The following is a 23,925-nucleotide window of genomic DNA, read 5'->3' on the forward strand; positions in this document are numbered from 1 at the left end:
GGACAGCAGGGATGTAGTTGGGCTCCATCTCTACACTGTGAGAACCACTTGCACATGCAGGGTTTGGAAAGTTATCTCCACAAATAGGTGGAACAAATAACTTCTAAGGCAGGCTCCATTACAGCTCTGAGCTACACAGACCCACTCACCTTTTTTTTTCTTTTCTTTTTTTTTTTTTTTAAATGCTGGAGTGCAATAGTCTTTCTGGAAATGAAAAAGTTGGTTTGCTTTCATTTTCAGCAGGTTCCTCCAATTTTTTTTTAAATGTAACAATATACATCTTTTTTACTTCTAACCCAAAAGTTTTATTTTCATAAAATTTAAAGCAGTATCTTTTTAAACAATCAAAATAATAATAATAACAATAATAATAATAAAATAATAAGTGGCTTTCATGGAAAGCAACATGCATAATCTTAAACCAGTTACTAAAACTGTATTTCCCCATGTAAACAAGGGCAGACAAGCCTCTTCAATCTTGCATGTCAAAATTTGGGTGATTTTTGCAATGGATAGTCTCAAAAACTCACAGCTGCTCTGAAGCGCGACTTCTCCCTTCAAGGTACTTAGCAAAGACTTTTGATACATCCTCAGGACTTCTGCCTGCACAAGAATGTCCATTTCCAGGGGCCTCCACCAGCACTGCCTCTGGCAGAGTCAGAGTTTAATGTCCTGGGACTCTGACATTTTGGCAAGTGTTTTCTTGACGCGCAGGGCTGTGAGCCGGGAGCCGGGGCTGTGAGCCCAGCACTCCATCATCAGCTTCCCCATCTGCCGTAGGCACTGCGGAGAGAAGGGGGAGAGAAAGTCCCAAAGGGGTCAGTGGAAGAGGGGACTGCAGCTGTTGGCAGTGCTAGAAAAGGGAAAAGGTCTCTTCTAAGGGCAGTGCAGACCCTGAAAGGCATAAACACCACTAGCACTGGCCAGACCAGCCAAACACGTTTCATGTAGATTTTTACAAACGTGTTTTTGGTAACACTACAAGCACTGTGTAGTAACAAAAGACCCTTTTATTGCTGGAATGCCTGGGGTGGGATCACCAAGGATGCTAACCAATTAATCGAGAGCAGCTATTGCAATAAGCCTCCCCAATCCTTGACACGTGTGGTAGCAGATCAAACACTGAGTGCCACCACACAAAAGCCGTTTTGGGAACTGATACTCCTTCCTCCTGTGTTTCCAGCCCCAGTCTGAAGGCTCAGAGGGATTTGGCTAAGGAGGTGAGGCAGATGAGTTTTGGTTAGATCTTCTCACACTGGCTGTTGCACAAGACCTCAAACAGCCCAGAGAGGTTGTTTTTTTCCCCTCACATTCACAAATTTCATGCCACCTACATCTTTCATCTCCCCATTCATCTACATACTGCTATTCCCAAGCAGCAGCACCAGTGGTAAATACCCTTCTTCCTCAAAATGATGCAGAATTGGGTCAATCTCACTCACTAACTGATTAAAAGCATGGACTGCATGTTAAGAGGGATGATAGGTACCTCATCACTGCTCCATCTGTTGGGAAATGAGGGGCGTAGTCTCTTGATGCACACAATCTCCCTCATGTCCTCATATGAGGGGTCGCTGGGCACGAGGTCATGGTATGGAAGCTGGTATTCCTCAACTATTCCTGAAAGAAGCAATTAGTTGCCTGTCACTTGCAGAAAAAATACTTCCACTCCCCTCTTCTCCTCTCATTCTGTAACAGATTGGCCATACTGTCTAAGAGTTGGGTGTACTTCCCCTAAAAAGGACTTGCCTGCACTTCCACAGTCAAGTTCCAATGTAACCACTGCTGTGTAAAGACTGGCCAGACTTCTTAATGCAAAAGTAGTAACTTGCCAAGTGAGACAGTTTCTACCAAACTGCTGTCCATCCAGTCCAGCAATCTGCAGTAAGTTCTCACAGAAAGAGCTATTAGTATAGCATTTGTATCAGAGTAACTTGAGAGACAATTAACCTTGAGTTAGGTCTCCTTCTTATCAGTAGACCTGGAAAATACTAAAGGGCATTTCTGTGCCTTTTCAGAACATGGCAAGGTACCATTCTTTGTGCATAGCAACAATGACACAAATATTGCAGATTTCACCTCACAACATTGCAATACAGGTCACCAGCCTTTAAACACAGGGATCCTGCTGCTCATTGGCAACATTCAGATCCTCTAGGGTGAGCATTCAGCACAATACTGCAGGATTTAAAGACCCATAAGGTATGCTAAAGGTAGCAGAAACCCAAGAGAGACAGGCTCTACTCTTACCACCAAACTGGCACAGAACTGCTAGCAAGCAATTTCTGTGCATTTAACTTTCTCATTGGCAAAAAAGAGATAGTAACACCCATCACTTCTGCACTACACTGAGCTCTACATGCAGAAAGAGGGAAATGAAGCACATCACTGGTATGACAGTGCCACTTCCCTCTGGTGTTTTGCTGCTTGTCTTGTAAACGGATTATTTATTTCAAAGAGTAGCGCAGCAAACCCCAAATTGTTTGTCCTCCTCTTTTCATTTAACTCTTAACTAAACTAAGAAATCACTATTATCATTCTGCTGAATTAGCTTAACATCCCCAGTCCAACAGAAATGTGATGCCTTTAGAAAAGGTCCCCAGATGAAATCCACACTTCCTCAGTGCAAGGCATCCGCTGCCTCCAAATGAGCCATTAAAATACAGTCTAAATCTCTGCTGTTGAAATAGCACCACCTGATGCTTTAAAATAAATTTCAACAAGAGAAAAGATATTACGAGCGTTACCTGTATGGTTTACCCACACTTGTTTCTTACTCTAAAAACAAGTACTCAGAAAAAACGTGTAATGGAAGGTTCGAGGTTCACTGGCACAATTAAAAGTGATCTCCCAGCTCTTTACCTCCTGAAACACATCTCCTTGCTATCTCCCAAAGGATGAGTCCAAAACTGTACATATCAGCCATGATGTAGGACTGAAAGTGCTTTCTATTCAAGCTTTCATCCAGCACCTCAGGAGGCATATAACGTTTTGTTCCTACACGGGTATTTGGAGGGATGTCTACCTCATTTGTATCACTAAAAGAAAGAGAAGGAGAAAAAAAGGGCATCAAACATGCAGTAAAGTGGCTTGAAAAGAAGGCAATTTAGATAGAAGAAGTAGTAAATCCACACCACATCCACTCTCAAACAAGGTCAAAAGTAATGCATAATCTTAATGGAACAATTCCTGCAAGAAAAGCCTCTTAGTGTGAAGGCAACCCTCCTTAAAAGTCTGACCCGCCTGAGGCTATGTTAAGCATTCAAATGCAGAACCACAATGGAGATAAGACTCAACAGGGATGCTGTAACATTTGTGAGATTTCATTAGCATTAGCCCGAGCTCTAATGTTAGTGATAACAATCAAATCTTCATTAAACGCTGTTTTCTTAACATACTCCACCGCCTAATGCTTCAGTCTCAGCAATTAATGGGGGATACTAAGTAGCTGAGGCAGTATCTCTTAGCTGTAGCAAATCAGATCTGCAAGGAAGATGAATCCAACTATTATTTTTTGCATGCATTATGTTTGATCCCTCCCAATCTTCACACATCAAGATATGCAGACTCAGAGAGATAAATGCATAAAAAGTCTAAGCAAATGTGTCACACCTCACACATTGACCAGAAGATACAACATACAGGCAACAAATTCCCATTAATTATCTGAATGGATTCTTGTTTTTCTTATTGACTCAGATTCAACTACATGAATATACTTAAAAGTTTAATATATGGCATATATTCTGGTTTGCTTAAAAAGGTCTGTTTTCCTTTCCTCACCTTCAAATTGTATGCATTTTAAATATGATGGATAGAACAGACGCTCACAGAATCATTATATTTCTGTAGTTTTCTTCCTGTGCAGCAATTTTTTTTTCACCAACTGATATGAAGAAAAACTGAGACCGTGGTACAACCAGTCACCTACACAGTCATTAAACCATACATATACTGGTTGCACTACTATACACCTCCAAGAATGTAACGTAAATCCAGTGACCATATATATATATCTTGCATATCTTACATATACATATGTCTATAATATCTTGCAATATTTCAAATGAAATGGAAACACAAAAAAATTTACTAGAATAATTAGTTAGCTTCAGCAGAGCACACCCCTTCCAACTGTTTTCTGTTCCCTGTTGTTGCATGAGAAATGCTGTCTGAGGAAGAGTCCAGTATGAAAACAAGCCAAGTTCATAATGTAAATTCCATCTGGAGTGTGAAAATTCCATATTTCACCTTCTCTTGTAACAGCACTTGGTAATTCCTAGCTCTTCTTCATTCACAGCTAAGCAGTGTGCTGCTCTGTATTTGCCAGGCAAAGTACACCTGCAAAGGGTGAATTTCTTTCCCTAAACTTTATAATAGTGTATTTTCAAGTTGTTGTTTTCTAGGCCTCTGTTCCTCAAAGTAAAAATATTCCTTTCTTGTCTCCTAAAGAAAGGTCAGGCTCATAAAGGAAATGCCTCACCAAGAAAACTGGTAGGTAAGTGAACAGTAAGAAGGGCACATAAAAACTGCCTTTCCTTTCACTCTGAATAATTTCAGTTCAAGATCTGTACAGAATTCCTAAATTTTTTAATACTCCAGGGAGTGCACGATTTCAAAGCTGACCTCTGAAACAGAAACTTTCAGTCTATGTATTCTGGACACATTTCTGTGTACAGAAAAATCAGAAACTTTGGAACACAATCTCAAGCACCAGGACCACCGCTGAGAGCTCAAGCTCCTTTTGAACAGAGCTGTCAGAGAGCACTGCCTCCTTATGAATCCCAGGAGTGAGTAAGTTCTACTCGTCTGCTCTTTCCAAGTTGTTTAAACACACTACCATTTTTTAAAATCAAATTTAAAAGCCATTTCAAAAATCAAATCTGTACTTCGGCAATTTGATTTGTAGGAAATGAAACAAAAGGCAGCCCAAATGGGGTCCTTTTCAATAAATCCTAGTTAGTAACTCGTGCAGATTATTAGTATTTTTCTCTCTAAGTTGAGAGTGAATTTTCATGGCATCAGACAAGCTGAGTGCTTCAGTGACAGGCTCACTGATGTGACTTCACCTGTCAGTGCTACATCCCTTCATTGTGTGCCAGCAATACTGAGGTAGCTATGGAGGACACAGTGATGAGAACTGAACCTTTATGCAAATACAGCTAATGTGCTCAAATAATCAGAAAGCAACTATTTATACAAGAGGTGTTGACATGACATTCTCCCCCACACAGGTAACCTCACACACAGATGAGCAGAGCCCAGAAGGTGTGCACACACACACACTGCAGGTGCACTCTCAGTCAACAACTAAGGAAACTTTTGCACCTGATTTATTAACTTCTCCTCAGCCCCTTCACTTTCACTCACCTGATAAATTTAACAGCCAAGCCCAAATCTGCTATACAGCAGGTGCCATTCTTTTTCACCAGGATATTCTTACTCTTCAGGTCACGGTGGGCAATAGCAGGTTTGCCCTGAGTACTGAAGATCTCAGTGTGCAGGTGGCACAAGCCACTGACAGAGGAGTAAGCCAGTTTCAGCATGGCTTTTGTGTCCAAGGTAGTAGATTTTAGATAATCATAAAGTGAGCCATTCTCATGGTAGTCAGTGATAAGATACAGCTGGGTCCAAGATCCTGTACCTTTAATATCTGCAGCAATGAATCCTTCAAAAAGAAGAGGAAAAAAAAAAAAGGGTATTTTCAAATTAATACTTCTCATGGTGTTTGTTTTTGTTTTTTTTTTTTTTTTGACTGCTCAGAACTCTGGACTGTCATCCATTTCAGTAGTTTTGTTTTAATAACGTATTTCATTACTTTCATCTTAGTTCCATGCAACTGTGCCTCACCACTAGCCTTTAATGTGCTTTCAGAAGCCCAGGTATGGATATACTGGTGGCTGAAACAGACCTGTTGTGTTTGGAATAGCCTCCAAACCCCATTATTTTTAAACTTTCATTTATGTTTCAGTAATCCTTTAAACGACTTTGCTTTGAAAAGCACTGGGTGGCTAATTGCAGAGCACAGAAGGAAACAAAGCACATCGGAAAGGACATCAGATAACAGCAAATACAAAATTGCTAATCATAAAAACCTGTTCACTATCAAATAATCCTCTTTCACTTCACTCACCAAGAATATTTTCATGTCTCATCAGGACAGTCTGGTAGATTTCTGTTTCTCTGAACCAGCTGGCCTCCTCTGTAGTAAAAAACACTTTCACTGCCACCTTTTCGCCACGCCACTTTCCCATCCAGACTTCTCCATAGCGACCTTTTCCAATCTGCTTCACCATTTGAATCTGTTTTGCAATGGTCCTTTGAACCTGTGAAATGCCAAGGCAGATCTTACACCTTGCTCAGTGGAAATCTCTGCATTCACCTCCCTCCTCCTGCGTCTGCTTCCCACACAGCCAGCTCAGAAGAGAATGGAACAGCTTCCCAGTGTCTGTGCCAGCTTTGTCAGTGCCTGTACTGTGAGCTAAGGCTAAAATCATGGGTATTGCAAGATCAATGTCCACGACAGCATTGCAGAGATACTCTTCACAAGGATGACACACTACCTCTAGACTTAACAAGTTTTCACAGCCACAAAAAATCCTGGACAAATAGAAACTAATAATCTCATCAGATTCGAACATGTCTGCAGATCATGTCTTTCTAGAAGTTCACAAAAATCCGAGTGGATGCTGCCACACAACTCACTGGTGTTGGTGGCTGACTGCCTCACCCTAAAATAACAGGAGATTAAAATGTTACCACCCTCTTGTGCTACAGTGTTGCCAGTTCAATCCACGGCTAATGAGTGTTTGCCTGGTACCATTTCATAAGATTTTGAAAGAATATTGCTGCCAATGCAAGGAGATTTTTATCTGGCCCAAGCAATAAGCAAAATCTGGACAAGTTCAAATTTGTGGTTTCTTGCTCCATTTTGCCACCATCCAGATACAAACCTCCAGTAGTCTTTTGCAGCAAGTGAATCTAACTGGTCTACCTGAATCCCTATGAAAACATATTCATTTCATGAAATCCAAAATATTTTTGCAATCTTGGCTGGCAGAAATGAGCAAAAACGGTGTTTTTTTAATCATTTGCTTCCTTTGTTTAGGGCAGGTCCAGTGGGAGGTCCAGTGGAAACCACCAGTTTGGCAATGCCAGGGAGGACCGCCACAACCCCACTGCAGCATGAATGTGCATCCAAAGACAAACTTAAAACCTCTAAGTCAGGTCTATCATTATCATTTTTTAAATAAACCACTGGTTTTCATAGTGGGCAAATTTAAGAAGCAAAACATACAGTGGTATTTGTGCAAAGCTATTTCAAATATCCCAGTTTTCTTCTTCTGTCATTTAAACAGAATTCCATTTATCCAGCCCTGCACTGTATTATTAGACATTCAAGATGGTAGCCTCAGTGTCATTATTTTTGATTAACATCAATGAAAGCCAACAATAGAGATTAGCCTTAATTTTTAAAATTGATTTATCTTTTATACGCTCATATAGTGATTGAACAATAGTTATATTACATTGGAATTTTGCTGTAACATTTTGTAATGTCATTTTAGCATTGTTGCTTTCTATTTTGCCCATTTTAAAAATGCATCCTGAGCAATAATGTAGTTACATCAAATAACTTAATTTGTGTAAATATATGTAATGGCATCATAAAGTACATGCAATTACAATACTTAATGATGAAAAGTTCCTTATTCAATTACATTAAGAAAATGAAAAACACATTTCTGTTATGGGTTTTCAGGCGGCAGAATACTATGTGAAAGGCCTTAACCTGGTTTTGTCTTGCTAGAACTGGTCAAATGATTTCCTATGAACAATTTATTTTATTTTAAGGAATTCAGCTCCTTCTTGAATTATAAACCAATTATGATTTCTAAAACAAATAGGTTAATCAAAATTGTTGGCTGAACTGATTTCATAAGCACGCTGAATGATGTGCTCCTGTGAGTTATTTACACTGAGTGGGGCTAGGGGTTTCTTATTTCTTTTGAAATCTGTGTATTTTGCTGCTTTAACTCTGTAAGCAGCCAGGTAAGGTTACATGACCTTTTCTTTTATCTCTCTGAGTGGAAACAATCCAATTACCAACTATTTCTACTTTCCTGGCATTCCGCTAAACGTGCTCAGCTACTGCAGATGAAAATTTAGACACACCAACCTTTTGTAAATTTAATATTTTGAACAGAGAATTCATACCTATGGCTTGGATGCAGTCCCTTGAAAGGCAAAGTTCATTGGAAGGGAAATCATGAAAAAAACGTGTGAGAAGGTAGAGACCAAATTATAGTTCAGCAATCTCTTTAGACAGAACATTTGGCAGCATTTGACTTGCAGCAAACTCTTCTGTCAGAGTTACAGACAGGGCAGGAGAAAGAACACTTGCTGAATGTCATCATGCTGATGAATTATTGGCTAATACTTGTTTTGGGTATAATATTTGTACCCATTAGAATAAATGTTCAACACAGAAGAAAAACATTACTGGTTAGCATAAACTGACATTTTGGGTTAAATTTGCATCTCACTTTCCTGAAAGTATAACCCTGGATATTTCAGTCTTTGCATAAGAAACAAGGTTAAAAGTAAGCCCTAGCATAATAAAGACCTGAGCATTATTGCCAGGCACTTTCTATACACTTTCTATACTTGTTTCAGGCATGGGCCCAGAGGTATCCCTCTGGGCAGTTCCAGTGAACTCAGTCATTCTCTCTGTCTGGGAAATGCAGCAACCATCTACTGCCAAATGCAAGATCTCTTTTCTTCTCTTCCACTCAAAATCACTACTTCTATAAAACAATTGTATGAGGTTTTTGTAAGCAAGGGGAGATGGTGGGGGTGGAAGAGTTCCTGGAGGAAAAACTCTTGGTCCAGTGGCTGCAAAGTCTCCAAGCTTGAGAGAAGTGGACTGACAGAAGACTGGATGGTTTCTGCCTCATGGAGCAGTGGCACAGCTCTGAGAGCTGCTGAGCAATGCCCCAGCTGGGATCTCACCTCGGCCCTTACAGCAGCTAAGCAGCAGGAGTTGGTTTTCCCATCTACTACTAGACACCACTGAGACCACAGATCCCTCCTTCAAACTGCTCACTGGGACAGAGGAAGGCATAAAGAACAAGCACTCATAACCAGCATTGCTCCAGGTTTTTTGGGATCCTGGGATAAAGTACTGAGCCGTGCACTCCTGAGAGGTGCCCCAGGGCACCTGCTGCCCATATGGGCTGCTGGAAAACACATCCTCTCAGAGAAGTACAACCAAGGTCCTTGTATTTGCTCTAAACTATTACATTTTTTTCTGTCATTAGAACAAGTGAATACAAAGACTGTTAGAACCCTGAAAGCTGAAAATTTCAGGCTTTCTGAGCTGAGGAGTGCTAACTACATTTGACCTGAGGCCTTGGAACAGGCTTCCAAAATTGTGTGATAGCACAGGAGTTGTGCATGTGTAGTTGAAGTAGTGTTGTGTAATCTCAGAGAGTAAAAACTTAGGTTTAGAGTTTTAGTACACAGTAATGTGTCTTAGCCAAGATGAAAAATTCAGGGTGTAGTTTAGGTTCTTCTTCACCTTCTTATTCTGTCTTCTTCAGGGATTTAGGTGGCTTTCTCTAATTAAGTAAAAAATGCCTGCATTGCAAACCTGAAAGGGTCAGTATTAAGTCAAAATCATAAATAACATAAGTGTCACTTTGGTATTAAGTAACTTCCTCTTAAATAGCCTTAGTAAAAGTTAAAAGCCCTCCATTTTGCCTCATTTCTCTAACTGGCAAGTTAGAGCTCAATTTGTAAATACTGTAAATAAATAAAATATAATAAACCACCAAGACCAAACTCGACTCTGCATTTCCTCTGTCTTTCATCCTGACCTCAACCAAGATAAACCAAGCAGAACTGTAACAACAAACTGAGGTAGAAAAATAACCCTAACCTTTTCTGGCTCAGTTCACATGGAAAAAGTCCCCTGCTTCTAAAGCAGCTGTTGTTCTCCAGTTTAAATCCTTCTCATTTCTGATAGAGAAAAAAAGCAAAACAAACCAAACCTAAAACAACAACTGAGGACATGTAAATGTATTTTTCGTGCCTCTTCTCCCATTTTTGCCTTTGAAATGTGCATTAAAATAGTATTGCTTCCTTACCAGGAGAGGGAGCCCGGACCCACTCCCTGAGCTCTGGGACTGCTCGATCAAATCCTTCAGGGACTCTCCGGGTGGGATGTAGGTCTCATCCTGCTCCAGCCCGATGCTGTAGTGGGGCCTCGTCTCTTGGCGTTTATATCTGACGTTTTACACGAAAACAAAATGAGTTTTGAATACAATGAACACATGTGCAATGAATAATGCACATGTCCTTCACATTTCCTTCATTTGCAGACTAACAGCTTTCTCTGCTTCTCTCAGGAATACACTGGACTTGCTGGCCAAATTTTTTTCTTTTCCTTTTAGTGACTGTTCTCAGCATCAAAATTCTAAGCATAACACTCAAAGGCCATGTAGTCTGGGGTAAATTTACAAAGCAACCAAGTGTTTTCCTTTCAGATACTTAAATATCTCCAGAACACCAACCAAGTAAGTAACTTTATTTTACTGTCTGCAGTGCATTTCTAGGAGCCAGAGGAGGTATGGTCGTAGAATCTGGGAGTATGTAATGAATGCACCGAATTACTAAAATGTAATGTGTGTAGATTATGGTAACATTCTAGACACATTTACTAACATTCCTGCATTGTCTTTTTTTTATGACCAGCTCTTTATCACCTAAACAAATTTGGAAGTCTTAGATATATTTCCCTTATAAAATTTCCCTATAAAATTTTTCCTTTAGCCTTTTCAGTCAGTAAAGAACAATCTGTGCTTCTATCTGAATGTCTTTTTGGGGTATATTGAGGGAAAGATTCTGTATGAAATACATCACACATGTATACCTGTGAATAGCGTGAATAAAATACACTTTTTTTCCCTTATGATAAAACTATGGTTTCTTATTTCTTTTCTTTAAGGTCCACTTCTATTTTTTTCAAATTCCTAAATCTATTAAAACATAAATGTGGGGAGGAACATTAAGAAGATGCCAAAATATTCCTTTTTTACCTGAAGTAGAAGAATATGATGATAAGCACCAGAAGGATGCTGCAAACAGTCACTGAGATGAGCAGGGCCTTGTGGTGAACGTTTCCTTCAGCAAAGTCTGGGGTTAAAAAATGAGAAAGGTGGAAAATTTAGAATGGGAGATAGTACAAAGCCAATGCCAGAAGTGCATTGAGCACAAGATAATTTCTGCTCTTTTCCTGTAATTCCTGTACAGGATACCCCTGGATTCCTCAGGCATTTCGTGGGCTTCCTCTTTGACCCTCACTGACCAGGACAGAACTGACACTTCCAAAAGCCTATTTGTTTTCTCAGGCCACATTCAGGCAAAACATCACCTTGATTTGCAATTCCCTGTTTGTCTCTGAAAGAAAAATCAATCAAGACCCGTAGCTCTGGATCTTAACCCAAGTGATCAGCCAAGACATGCAAAAATTACTGCATTTTTGAAATACTCAGATTGAGTAGCATCCTATTGAGTAGTTAATATTAAAAAAAAAAAAAAAAAGAGAGAAAAAAAAAGAAAAATCACTAGGACAAACTGCATTTATCCTAGAAGAGAAGACACAGAAGACCATTTAATCTACAAGAAGACAGGCGACAAGAGGCCTTGAAAGTGTGTTTCCATCTTACAGAACAATTTTTCTCTTAAATCCTGTTTAAAACACCTGAGCAGGAACTTTCTTCTCCATTTGCTCTATCAGCAGCCCTGTGTGCTAGCAAGTCCTTCCTATGCTGGTGGGCAAAACTATTCTTCCAGCAGCTTTTTTTGCAAAATACTTTGAAAATAAAACGTGTCAAGTAAATTGTAGAAAAGGCTGTTGCATAAAAACTATTAAAATGTTTCAGTTGACTTTTGTATGGGAGACTTGTATTCTCCTTTAATGTGTAACATTAATCTCCAAATTTGTATTCTCAGCTCAGGCAAGTGTATCTGACCTTCATGCAGGCTTCTCTGCTGAAAAACAAAGACATCCAGCTCTATTCTATTTTAAGCACCCCTGCCACCCAAACTCTCAAAATTATAGTATTTTGGCATGTACATACACACAAACCACCCTCCCAATAACGGGATGATGCAAACGAGGGCCCTGTTTTCTGAAGCTCTTCTAGCCTTGCTGTCTTGTGTCCCTCACTCCAATGCCTGACACATCGGAGAACGCAAGAAATCTATCCTTATTGACTGGTCCTGGAGCCACGGTATTACCTTTCAGATTTACAAGGGTAATGAGACCAGGAGATTCCTAAGGGACTCCTAGTTTACCCTCAGACTCTTTTATTTTAAAGATCAGATTTCTCCTACCTTTTTTTTTTTTCTTTTTCCTCCCAAACAATGTCTTTCCTTCCCCTTTCCACTACAAACAGAGATTACCTACCAACACACCTCCTGATCACACTGGTCATGTTTTAACCTGCCATTACCTGCTCTGGGAGCTCTAACAATGTAAACATGCAGGACATGGCTGATGCCTTTGAAAGGGGACACTGACACTGATGTCTATCAGGAAAACACTCGAGCCCATCCTTCTGCCTGCCACAGCAGATTTATCCCTGGCCTGCCACTCCAAGTGGGCTGTGGGTCGAAACCGAGAGCCCACCGGGGAATCCAGAGCTCTCCTGAAGGTGATGGCAGCTCGGCAGGGCTGAGGGCTCTGGTTTGTGCTGTGTAAGCAGCCTGTGGCAGCCACCACCTCCCTCTAAAATGTGTGGGTTGTAACAGTTTCAGATTCACAGCCCATCAGATGAATAAGCAGAGCACAGAGACCATAAAGCAGCACTCTACACCAGGGAGAAACCCGGATAACCATCCACAGCAAGGCTTGTCCCACTACACAGAATACAACATGATGGAAGCTTGGCTTCTGTGCTTAGCAGTAATGAAAGCTGATGTCAGATGCAGAGGGAACAATTCAAATCTTATACTTGTGTCTGCTAGATGTTAAAGCCATGGAAATCTGTGTATTTTTGCAGACACAGTATTGCCCATGAAGCTGTTCACGCTTCATGTGCGTGTATGAGTGTGTACATTTGGAAAGGAATGATAAACATCCTGAAATCTTGAATCAAATTCCCATAATTTTTAGGGTTTAAGTGATCCAAACTTTATGCTCAATGTTTCTAATGGGCTTCTGCCATGCAGAAAAGTAAATAAATGCAGTTTGGTTTTCCCAGAGGCCAGAAGACATTTTGGAAGTGCTGCGTAGTCTCAGATGAACTTCCAGTTCCAACACTGCAAAAATTATTTGGGTCCCCAAATGCAACGGTGTGAATCGAGTGTAATGAAAGCATGAAAGACATAAGGGAACGTGTCCTGATCTCCTTGCTGGGAGCAACTGACAAGACTTTGACCAGATGCAGAGCTGACCCTCTTGTGGTGGGTGGGGTCGCCCATGCCAAGAGGGGGACAGCTTCAGCAGGGTCTCTCTGTGCACAGCACAGGTGTGCAACTGGCGCTCACAGGAGGGGAGAGTAACTTCCATATGCCTTTCTATTTTCTTGGCTATTTGAGAGGCAATACTGATGGTAAATGAGCTATTGTCCCACCTTTCAAACACTTCCTGCATTTTTAAAGCATTTTGGCAGGACTTTATTTGCTTGCTACCTTGAGGACTTGATAAACCTGCTGTTGTGTGTGTGGACAACACAAGATTAAATGCAAGCACCAGCAATGTCTCTTTGTTCTGCTGCACTGAGCCAGGCTGAATTTCTTCTCCTGCTCCTTCAGCCCAGGCTGTTCCCCATGGAGCAGCTGGACAAACCTCCCTTTCCCTGCACCATTTGACCAGGAGGAGGGATGGGGCAGCTCAGCTCTGAGTCTGCCTGGAGATTTGCTTGTGGGCTCTGGGGTGAACTCTGTGGTGGGTGAGCGCCAGTTTGCCGGTGATGGATGTACTCTGTCCTCCAAGAAGTCCAGTGCTGTGCTTTTTACTGCTGTGTTACTTGGAACTGCAGGGTGCCAAGCGGCACAGTTATGAGAATAAGCAGCAGCTTCCATGGAGGCAGGAGTGAGCTCCACACCGGGAGCACGGAAGTGCAAAACAAACACACGGTAGGTTTGGGGAACTTCTTCATATACCTTGGCTGGCTGATAACAGTGAAGCCCAGCAAAAAGCACATTACCAGCTCCATGTTGTAGGAAAACAGTGGTGCAGGCTGGTGCAGCAGGGAGCTCGGTGAGAGCAAGCTGCCCCTCTGTTACTCTCCTGCCATCTCCCCCTCCTCCACCACTCGTTTCACTCACTGTCATCAGCGGGACCACGCTGAGAAGCGCATTGAAAATGCCACCCAGAAGGTTCAGAAGTCAGCATATCAAAGGGAGAGGAGGTTCTCCTCCCACCCCAGGTCCCCCCAGTGCAGAATGTTACAGTTATCCAAGTAAAAACGGCAGTGAAATCTGAGGCGTGGAGGCTGTGTGCACACATCAAACCCCATCATTCCTCCAATCATTCCCTTGCCCATTCATCACTGGCTATACAGGCAGGGAGCCAGACACGGTGGCACCACCACTTCTGCTTATATAGGCTCTAAATCAGTAAAGACATATTTCTCCTTTTGACTGGTCTCCGCCTGTGCTTTCACTGGGATTTCCAGGAATATTTTTTATTGTTTAAAGCAGAGGTGTTATATCAGACCTAATTATGATTTTCATTTCCTTAATAAGACAGATGTATAGCTGGCACAAGGATTTAATGACTTCTCTGGGATATTTTATCCTGCTAGTTCTGTACCAAGATGAGCTCAAAACTTAGGCTTAGCTGTTGTTTCTTCCATCTTACTTAACAAGTCTTGCTTTGACCGGTGTTAATTTTTCTAGCTCTCACTTTCATGTACATGGTCCTCCTTTCTTTCCAGGAGGGGAGAGGAGAAGGACAGGGTGTGGAATAGATCTTGCCTTGCAGCACATGCCAGGCCTGGAAAAGCACTTAGAGCAGAAAAGTCACTTGCCTTTGTAGCTGTTACCTTGGTGCATAGGTCAATTTTTAGTTCAATAGCCTCTGACCTGCAGCTGCATGCTCTCCCTCTACTTTGTTTCCCATGAGGTATCATCTCAGGCCTGAGTTCATCAGAAGCCAAATTTCTGTTTGTTTTTTAGATGCTGAGGAGCATACGTATCGTTCATGAAACTCTGAAGGCCAGAAGGTTATTATTCCAAGAAGTTTGTTTTTAAGTTTACCTCTCTTTCTCTGTACTTACAGTTTATGTTAAATTTGCTATAAAATTCTAACATTACTCAGATAATCATAGCCTAATCTAAATGTTTCCAGTAGAAGTTATGAGCACAGCCACAGTACTGGGCACTGGCAGTAGCATGTATTTGTACACGGTATTTGTACCTATTTGCAGTGAGGGTCTGTGGTTCAAGCGATGGCTTTTTTTTCTGAGGTTCTATACTTGGAAACAGTAGCAAAAAAATTAAAAACAGGCCCAGCACCAAGAATGACACATTAACTTAAGGTTTTAGTAAAGGTGATGACTTCAGCCCTGTTCAGCTGCATTTACTGAAGCGGTTCCGGAAATGCATTTCTACAAAACACTGTCTGGATGCTGGCAGTGTGAGAGCTTATTTAAAAAAAAAATCTTCTGAGTATGCTGAGTGACTATGTCACCTTTTGTGTGTCATGCTAAAATAGTTAACTTTGCAACACAGAGCAGCTAGAAACCTGCTCCAACTCTCTGAAATTTTTCTTTAAAAAAATATTCTCTCTGCTGTTCAATGGGTCTGCCACCAATGGTTCCCAAGCGATACTTTATTTACACACAGAACAAATCCAACATCCAAACACCTTCTGCCACTACCAAAATCCTGGTTCATTGCTTTCTGTACGAGTAGCAGATAGCACTGCCAAGTAACTAAAATCTTAATAAGACGGATGTCTAGTTTTAGGCACTGATTCAGTATTTTTAAGTAGTCCTAATGTAGAATAAACTCAGCCAGTAGCAAGAAGAAATCATGGTGGTGTTTCCCAAACTGATATTTAATGAAAGACTAAGTAAGTGTGAACAAATATTGACTGGCTGTTGGAGCTTCTCTCTCAGTCCAAAGAACTTTTTAAAATTAAATAAACCAACAAAGTAGTACATAACTCTTCTGTTGGAAGTCAGAATTTTATGAGGTTTCGCTGCCTTAATGCCTTGCTAGTAAACAGTGAAGTATTTACATACTACTCTCCTGACTCTGCAGCCCATCTGTGCAGCATTTCACAGGCCTGAAGGGAACAGCTCACACGAGTGAAGGCTTTCTCTGAGCCTGCATTCGTGTGAGTGTCTGCTGTTGGTGAAGCCAAGAGTGCATCTGTGCACCGATCGGGATCTTCATCACAGAACGCCACGATTATAAATTCTGAACTGACTCGATGCTGACTACCACAATTCCTGCCAGTGCCAGGAGTTTATTATAGATTAATTTACACTTACTTAGGAATACACTTCTATAAAATGTATTCTTAACACCCAGACAAAAATAGTTTTACTAGCTTTCAGAAAGTGATGTTTAAACAAACAAACACTGAGGCTAAAACCTTGCTTCAGCATTTGCTAAGTTAATATGTGTCCATTTGCTCTCAAATATTTTTTTCTAAAGTGCTTGAGTTCCTACCCTAGATTCTATTTTCAACTACATTTTTCACATAAAAAATACACTTTAGTGAGTCATTATTGTCCTACTGCTGGATGGTCAGGTCTTGCAAATAAGAAAAACTTACAGACTTGTGTCAACTTGAACTGACCAATTTGTGTGTGGAGTTATGAATGACAGTAATGCAGTTACAGGGACTGGAGAGAGGATTCCATTTTATTATCAGGTTAAAAACATACACAGCAAGAGTCATCCTCTGCCATGACCAGCCTAGGTCTTTGAGATGATCTCTGATAGCTCAGCAGGTCTGTGCTAGAACAGCATCATGCAACTCTTAATGCATCTTGTGTTCGCTGCAAGTGTGCAACAGAAATAACAGCAAGCATCAGCACCTCTCCACACACAACCTACAGAAATGGAGAGATACTGTTTAATGCCATTTATCTCTCTAATCACATGCTTTTGGATAAGGGGCACTTCAGTCTGTGCTCTGTTTTTCCCTAAGGCACAAGGACCAACAGCAGGAAAAGACCAGCTTAGGACTGGATTTTCTTCCTCTTACCTCGATTCTTCAGTGGTGGCAGCGTAGGGTGAAGGTGTCTGTTACAGTAATCTTGGCCTGTGCAACATTCAATAGATCTTCTTTGGTGTGGAATGGGAGTGTCCTGCAACAAGCAATTTACATAGAAAGCAAGTCATTACCCGTGTTGTAAATATACATGGTCATTCTGGCATTGAAAGATGTACTGCTAGCTGGACTGCAATCTGCTACAGATTTCTAGGATGTGTGGAGTAAGGATTTCTGCCAACCAGTGTATCCAGCAATATTTCATCCAGGTAATTAAGACATTAATTCACCCCTAACTTGCTCCTGTTGGTGCCTTAATGCAGCAGAAGGGACTGGCTTTCTCTAATGGTGCAAGTCAGAAGTGTGAAAGTCACATACATCCATCAGTTCGACCAAAAATGAGTTAATACGGTATCCAAAACAGGTTAGCCAGGATAATACAGGAATTGCTGCATGGACTATTTCAGCTGCAGCCTCTGGTCTCGTAGGAACCTGAATAAAATACCTTCCACTAATCATAATGTTTAGACCATTCCTGTACCCATCTAAAATCATTTAAGGTTAACATGACGAAAGGCAAACACCTTAGAACCACCTTGTTCCGTTTTCCACACCCCTTCCATTCCTGCAGTGGTAACTTGTTTTCTGTAAGATGATCAGTGTACTTGAAGGGAGTATCTGGCACCAAAAATCCCAAACAAAAGTGAACTGCATGTAAGACATGGATATTGCTGCAGTCCATTAAATAATATCCTAACTAACCTTAGCCCACATGGAGATTTGAGGAGTTAATACTGCAATTCTCTAAATCCAAATTTCCTCTGAGTGGGAATGTTACTAGGAGCAACAGTGCCAAAACCAAAAACGTGAGTTGCTATTATTAGGAGGAACTATAGTATCATCTTTTGGGGATACAAATGCACTTCCCTCAGTAATTAATGCAGATCAACTATGTGCCAAGTGAATAGAAGCGATGAACATGGACACAGCAATGTCTGTGGGCTGCACTGTAACTGAAAGCTATCAAAAATGCAAGTGACACTGTGGCAGAAAATGCTTCCTCACCCGACACTGGAAGTCTGAGCCCTCTAATCCAAGACATCCCTTGGTGACTAAATGTCCACCAGACTCATCTTCTTCTATAATGGTGAAGCAGTAGCCATCGGTGCTGCGGATTGGAAAGAATGAGTCAGGAAAAGGCACTGGAGTGAAAAATGTTGAATATTGCCTTAAACTTTGCTCCCTGCCAGGCAAATCTGCCATTCACAAATGGACACACTGCTGTGGACCAGCTCCTGCACACACGAGAGAGGCTCCATCTCAGAGCTGTGCACTTACCTTTGCACATTTCACAGCCTAAACCCCACTAGCACACAGCCCAGCTCTCTGCCTGTGGTCATTAGTGTGTTAAGTCTTTGGAAACCCACTCAGTGCAAGCTTCAGTGCTACATAAGGTCTGCCCTGAGAGCGGGAACAAGGCACCAACATTTGCACCACGGTAGAGACCTGGAGAAAGAAACACTTTTGAGATTCTAAACGTAAAATATTATCAAGAGTGATTTGTGATTCCTGTTTCAGCCATATTATGAACTGCAACACTTCTGTGTATGAGTCCTTGAATTATCATCAACACCCTTCATAGATGTTTACTTGGGTTGTAAGCCTGAAGTGATCCATAATGCTTCCGTTTACAGGAATGTGCACCAGGGAGGGCAAGTATCCTAACAGATGGCTAGATGGTGCTGGTGATAAATGCCCTTCCTTGATGAAGGTCAAATGCCTGAATGCTATGGAAAGAGGGAGTGGAGGGCATGGAAAGGGTGGCTGCATTTTATTGAGACTGCTGTGCATTAAGTTCTCAGCACTCCAAGGGGGATACGTAATGTGTAAGAAACAAAATCAGTTCTCCCTGACTGATCTGCAGGAAGAAGATCCAAAAATAAAGAAAAAAAAGTTTTTAATATAAGATATTGAAGTCACAGAAAAATAAAATATTCTGTTATTTGCTCAGGAAAATAACACTGGCTATTATGTGCAATGAGTATTTTTCAGAAGAGAAGAAGCAAACTCAGTTAAAACAAGGAAATAAAAAGAAAAAGAGATTAGAAAACTTAAATACAGCAAAATTTCAGATGATTTGCTCGTTATTTGAATGAAACAAGAGTCTAAAAAGCACCAGCAGCAAAGGCAATGAAGATGTAGGAAACAAGAGCCACAGTTACACATTCAAGAGACAAACACAATTTGTAAGTATTAGCTACACGACCGAGAGATGCTGCGTAGGATCATGTCAAACATTGTCTGTGGCGTATTTTTACATTAGTGGGGCAGGGTCTAGCCACAGTAAGCTTATTACTTCAAATAATAATCTATCATGGGTTACTGACTTCTGCATGTGAAAAGTAACCAACTGCACGTTACAAATTACTTTCTCCAAGAAGCCAGAAATGATTTCCACAATTCTCTGACATTGTACATGGGAGTGAGGCAAAGGAGCCAGTAACCCTTCTGGGCAACAGCCACCTTGATGTCACTGCTTGAGCTGAAAAGATAGGAACAATAGGATTGCCAAGAGAGACAGTAAGAAATCCATTAGAGTAGAATATTATATTAGGTTAGATTTTCTTTGCATGGTGCCTTTGATTCAAAGTAATGAGTAAGTTTAACCCGGGTAAAGAGCAACAAAACAATAAATTGCTATCAAGTGAAACACAAGAATGGACTCCACAGCTAACAGGCCCCAGCAAAAAACCCAAAACTCTCGTTCCATCAAAGAAAAGCAGGGGAAGAAAAAGTCAAATTGTTAGCAAAAGGGAAAAAAAGAAACAGAAAGTCAGCAGTCTTAATTCTATTTCTCTGACTTGTCATACGGGACTCTGATTCTTAGCTCAGTTCTGAAAATTACATTCAGGCTCCTCATGCACTTTAGTCCCTCTAAAGATTTTATTCCAAATTTAAAAAGAAAGAATTAGTTTGGGTAGAGCAAAACAGGTTATAAAGCTCCAAAAATAAGAATAAATCATGCTTTTTACAGACTTTAGAATAATGGAGGAAAAGAGAGAGAAAAAAATATCATTGCTGAGCAGAATAAACACTGGTACTGCTTGTCTCTAGCTCTAAGAAAAATCCAAACAACAAAAGGCTTTCATGCAATGTAAGAACTCATTATCTTTTTGAGAATTTCTGAGGTGTGTGGGTGAGAGGGAGAAGGGACTCCTCTGCAAATAAAGAAGGATCTCCTACCTGCCTCCCCCCTCTCGCCCCTGACCTGCTCTCCTGGTTCACAGCATGTCAGATGGACCACACACTGCAAGGAAAGGGCAGGGCACACTCCTGCTGTTTTATTGATTACCCCACCTCACACCTGACAAGGGCAGAAATGAAACTGTGCTTATTAATATAGCCAGTAAGAAACAAGTCAGAGGTGTGTTCACAGTCTCATATTTTATGTTTATTTTGGTCACTAAACATATTTTATGTGTATTTTGGTTTGAAGAGAAACATGTGCATATAACTGATACTTGCAAAGTCGTATGAAAAACCTATTCTCCACGTCCTAGAAAAAATTTGTAGTATAGAACTGCTATTTTCTGAAAATCTGCAATGTGAATTCTAATTGTGCATAATTTTATTCTGGAAATGGTGTGTAAAGAAGGAATTCAATGTGCTGTTACTGGATACATCTGGGTACACACTCAGTAACCTCCTCCACTGAAGCACCACCTTATTAGAGAATGGTGCAGGGGAGTGATTAAATTCACTTTGGATACGATCACTAATAAGCACAGATTTCTTGTGTCACATATTTGCCAAGAGTGAATTCTTACAGCCAAGTCAAATGCCAGGAAAACGAAGGGAGTTAATAGTAAAACACTGACAGACACTGATGTAGAAGGTGCTGCTACAATTACAGATTGCCACAAAGCAAGCAGGGATCTTAAATCAGACCTTTCCTAAATGTCACAGGAGAGGAACCAAGGCCAACAGCTTTGCATCTGCTCACACAGATGTCCCCACTGGCCAGCAGCCATTTCTCACAGAAGATGTGATTCCTCAGCTACCAAAACCTGCCTGCTGGAGATTTCCCATCCAGCTCTGTGTGTGACACAGCCAGGGGGGACAATACATGGCTTTGAAAAGCAACATCTTTCCCTCATTCAATGCCTATCACAAAGAGACAGGTAACTTTCACAACTTGATGAAAAGACCCCTTATCTTTAATTTGATTTCAAATGAGTCCGTACAAATACTATTACTTTTTTTTTCCAATCCTCCTCTTTATATTTCTCATTTTGATACCAGAAAGAGCAAGAGCATCTTTTCACTTCCATCCAAAGCAACATGACAAGTCTCTGCACTCTTTTTTCAATGATCAAAAAGTTTCTTGTATAAAGGAAGAAAGTTAAAAAAAAAATAAAAAATTGAAAGGCTAACATTTAAGATCTCACCATAGCTCTCTTATCAGAAAATGTTCAGCTTTTCCTTAAAAATTAAAGTTGATTAAAACAAAAGTTGTCTGAACTCAGTGCTTTGGCACTGTTGAAGTCTTTTTTCTTCTATGTACCAAATTAGGACAAAAATTCAATCACATCATCTGGAGAACAGGAGAATGAAAATAACATCACTCAAGTGAGTTATCACCTTTGGTAACACTGAAAAAGCAACTTAATTATTTTATTGCTTTAGATAACAACGACACAGTTGGGCAGGAATACAATCTAGCAGGCAACATTCAGGAACTTAAACTTTATCAGCCCAATCTTTAAAACTGTCAGCATTTATTTGTGCATGAAAATAGAGTGCGACAAGGCACCTAATTAGCCTCTGCCTTTACTGCAATCCCATTACAGTCAAAGTCAATTAGACGTAACACCGCGCTTTAAAATATGCAATTAATTATGATTAGACACAACTGTCCGTGCATTCACTTTGAACAGAGAAAACTTGAAATGGAACAGTAAAACAAGGTCCTGGTTGTGTTCAAAGCAGCTTTGACCTTCTTTACTGAGAGCCTTTTATGAATTGCAAGATGTTCAGGAAGAAGAATAAAGTTTCATCATGCAGCAGTTTAACACAGCCTTTAGAAGCAGAGGATTGTGAGCCTTCTCCAAAGGTTTTAACTGTCAGGGCCTTGAGTGCGCTAATATTTTTCAAGTGCCCAGAGTGGCCCCACCTGTGACCCCTCTTTCCCCCATACAGAACCCCTGAGCAGTGGTACAGGAGTGCCTGTCTCCAGCCACGGGCACGGCTATTGAAGGAGCTGTCTCTGCCTGCTGTGCTCACACACCCACGGGGAAATGGGGTCCTGGTGAGTGAGGATATCAGCCTCAGCTCCTGCCTTGGCTCCCTTTTGCTACACCTTGGCATTAACTCTCCCTTGATAAGCTCACCCTGTAACGGGTCTTCCAAAATTTCACTGTGCCCACGGACTGTCCCATTTTTTCAAACACACTCTAACTAGAGCTATGGCTTTTCTGCTTAGTTAAAAAAGCATTCTGCCTTTTAAGCTGCACTGTTATCCTTAGCTCTCTAAAGTATTGCTGGACTTCAACTGGAGAAGTATAAAGAAAGGGAAATTCTGTATGGGAAAACAGCAGGCTGTCGGAGGATTTGATATAGATATGGTTAAAGAACATTGGCTTTTAAATTTCTACAAATACAGTTATGGAGAGGATTTTAAATGGCCACCAGATGTCCTCATTTTTATACTTTTATATTCAGACCCTTGGTACTATGGGCCAAATATATACTTTAAAGCTGAATACCTGTGGTAGCAGATAAAAATCTTCATGTGAGATGACAGACTGCTTTTTATGAGAAAATTTTTAATGGTGATTGCAATAGGACTACCTATTCTATTCTGAGGGTTTTAATTTAAACACAGCTGGAAATGCTTTTGCATTGGACTTTCAGAGGTTCTTGCTCCTGGGCTCATAAAATGCCTCACTGCTTTAGTAAGAACCCTGGTAAGGACAGTGGCTAATGCTCTCCAGAGCCCAAGCCCTGGCTCTGGATGCACTCAGTGAATTTCCTGGGTATCAGAGCTTTTCCAGGCCCTTGGGTGCCCCAGAACACACTGGCTCATTCTTGTTGGGCTGGCAGATCCACACTCTGAAGGTCCAAGCACAGCCCAAAGTTTAACAGATTGACAGAGCTGACAAGAGGTTTGATTTTTAATTTTTTTCTTAAAAATATAAAATGCAAAAGGCTTTTAGAGGCAAGCAGATAATTAATGTAGAAAGTTTTACTCTGAAACAATCAATTTATTCTTCAGACAAACACTGCAATCAATACTTCTTGAACTTCAAAATGGGGAAACTTCCTTTATAGCGATGCTCAGTGATTCCCCGAGTGCTTTAAAATGGTGCCAACAGTCATTCACATAGACTAAAATACAAAAATTTGCCTCACTAGTAGGAGATGACAAAACTCAGGGGAAACTAGTAATAGACCTGCTAACCTGGCTGGTTGTGTTCAAATCTTTTGAAAGTTGGCTCTATCCAGCCAACTAACCAGATACATAATAACCAGCGAACCAGACACCTAAATGCCACGATTTCCCAACAGCAGGCTCAGGATCTTCTTTCCTCTGTAATCCATAATTCCAGCTGTGTAGTAGGGAATTTAAGAAAGGAACTATTACACTAACAGTTAAAGAGGTGCAGGGAAAACAAGGGGTGTTGAGT

The 23,925-nt window shown here is 40.8% G+C and overlaps 1 protein-coding gene across 2 annotated transcripts in view; it reads right to left on the bottom strand.

Annotated features, from left to right (window-relative positions):
• Positions 1–281: 281 nt before the first annotated feature.
• BMPR1B (bone morphogenetic protein receptor type 1B) overlaps positions 282–23,925 on the bottom strand; it is a 180,176-nt gene continuing 156,532 nt past the window's right edge. For both annotated transcript variants that reach the window (XM_066317928.1, XM_066317929.1), the window contains 9 exons: positions 18,305–18,407; positions 17,234–17,336; positions 11,100–11,196; positions 10,149–10,287; positions 6,134–6,326; positions 5,371–5,668; positions 2,863–3,038; positions 1,490–1,620; positions 282–783 (listed from right to left, as the gene is read on the bottom strand). In XM_066317928.1, the coding sequence (XP_066174025.1) occupies positions 658–783; positions 1,490–1,620; positions 2,863–3,038; positions 5,371–5,668; positions 6,134–6,326; positions 10,149–10,287; positions 11,100–11,196; positions 17,234–17,336; positions 18,305–18,407 (1,366 nt within the window). In that variant the 3' untranslated portion in view covers positions 282–657. The remainder of the gene's footprint in view (positions 784–1,489; positions 1,621–2,862; positions 3,039–5,370; positions 5,669–6,133; positions 6,327–10,148; positions 10,288–11,099; positions 11,197–17,233; positions 17,337–18,304; positions 18,408–23,925) is intronic.

This window comes from Sylvia atricapilla, chromosome 4, assembly GCF_009819655.1.
Source record: "Sylvia atricapilla isolate bSylAtr1 chromosome 4, bSylAtr1.pri, whole genome shotgun sequence".
NCBI lineage: Eukaryota > Metazoa > Chordata > Aves > Passeriformes > Sylviidae > Sylvia > Sylvia atricapilla.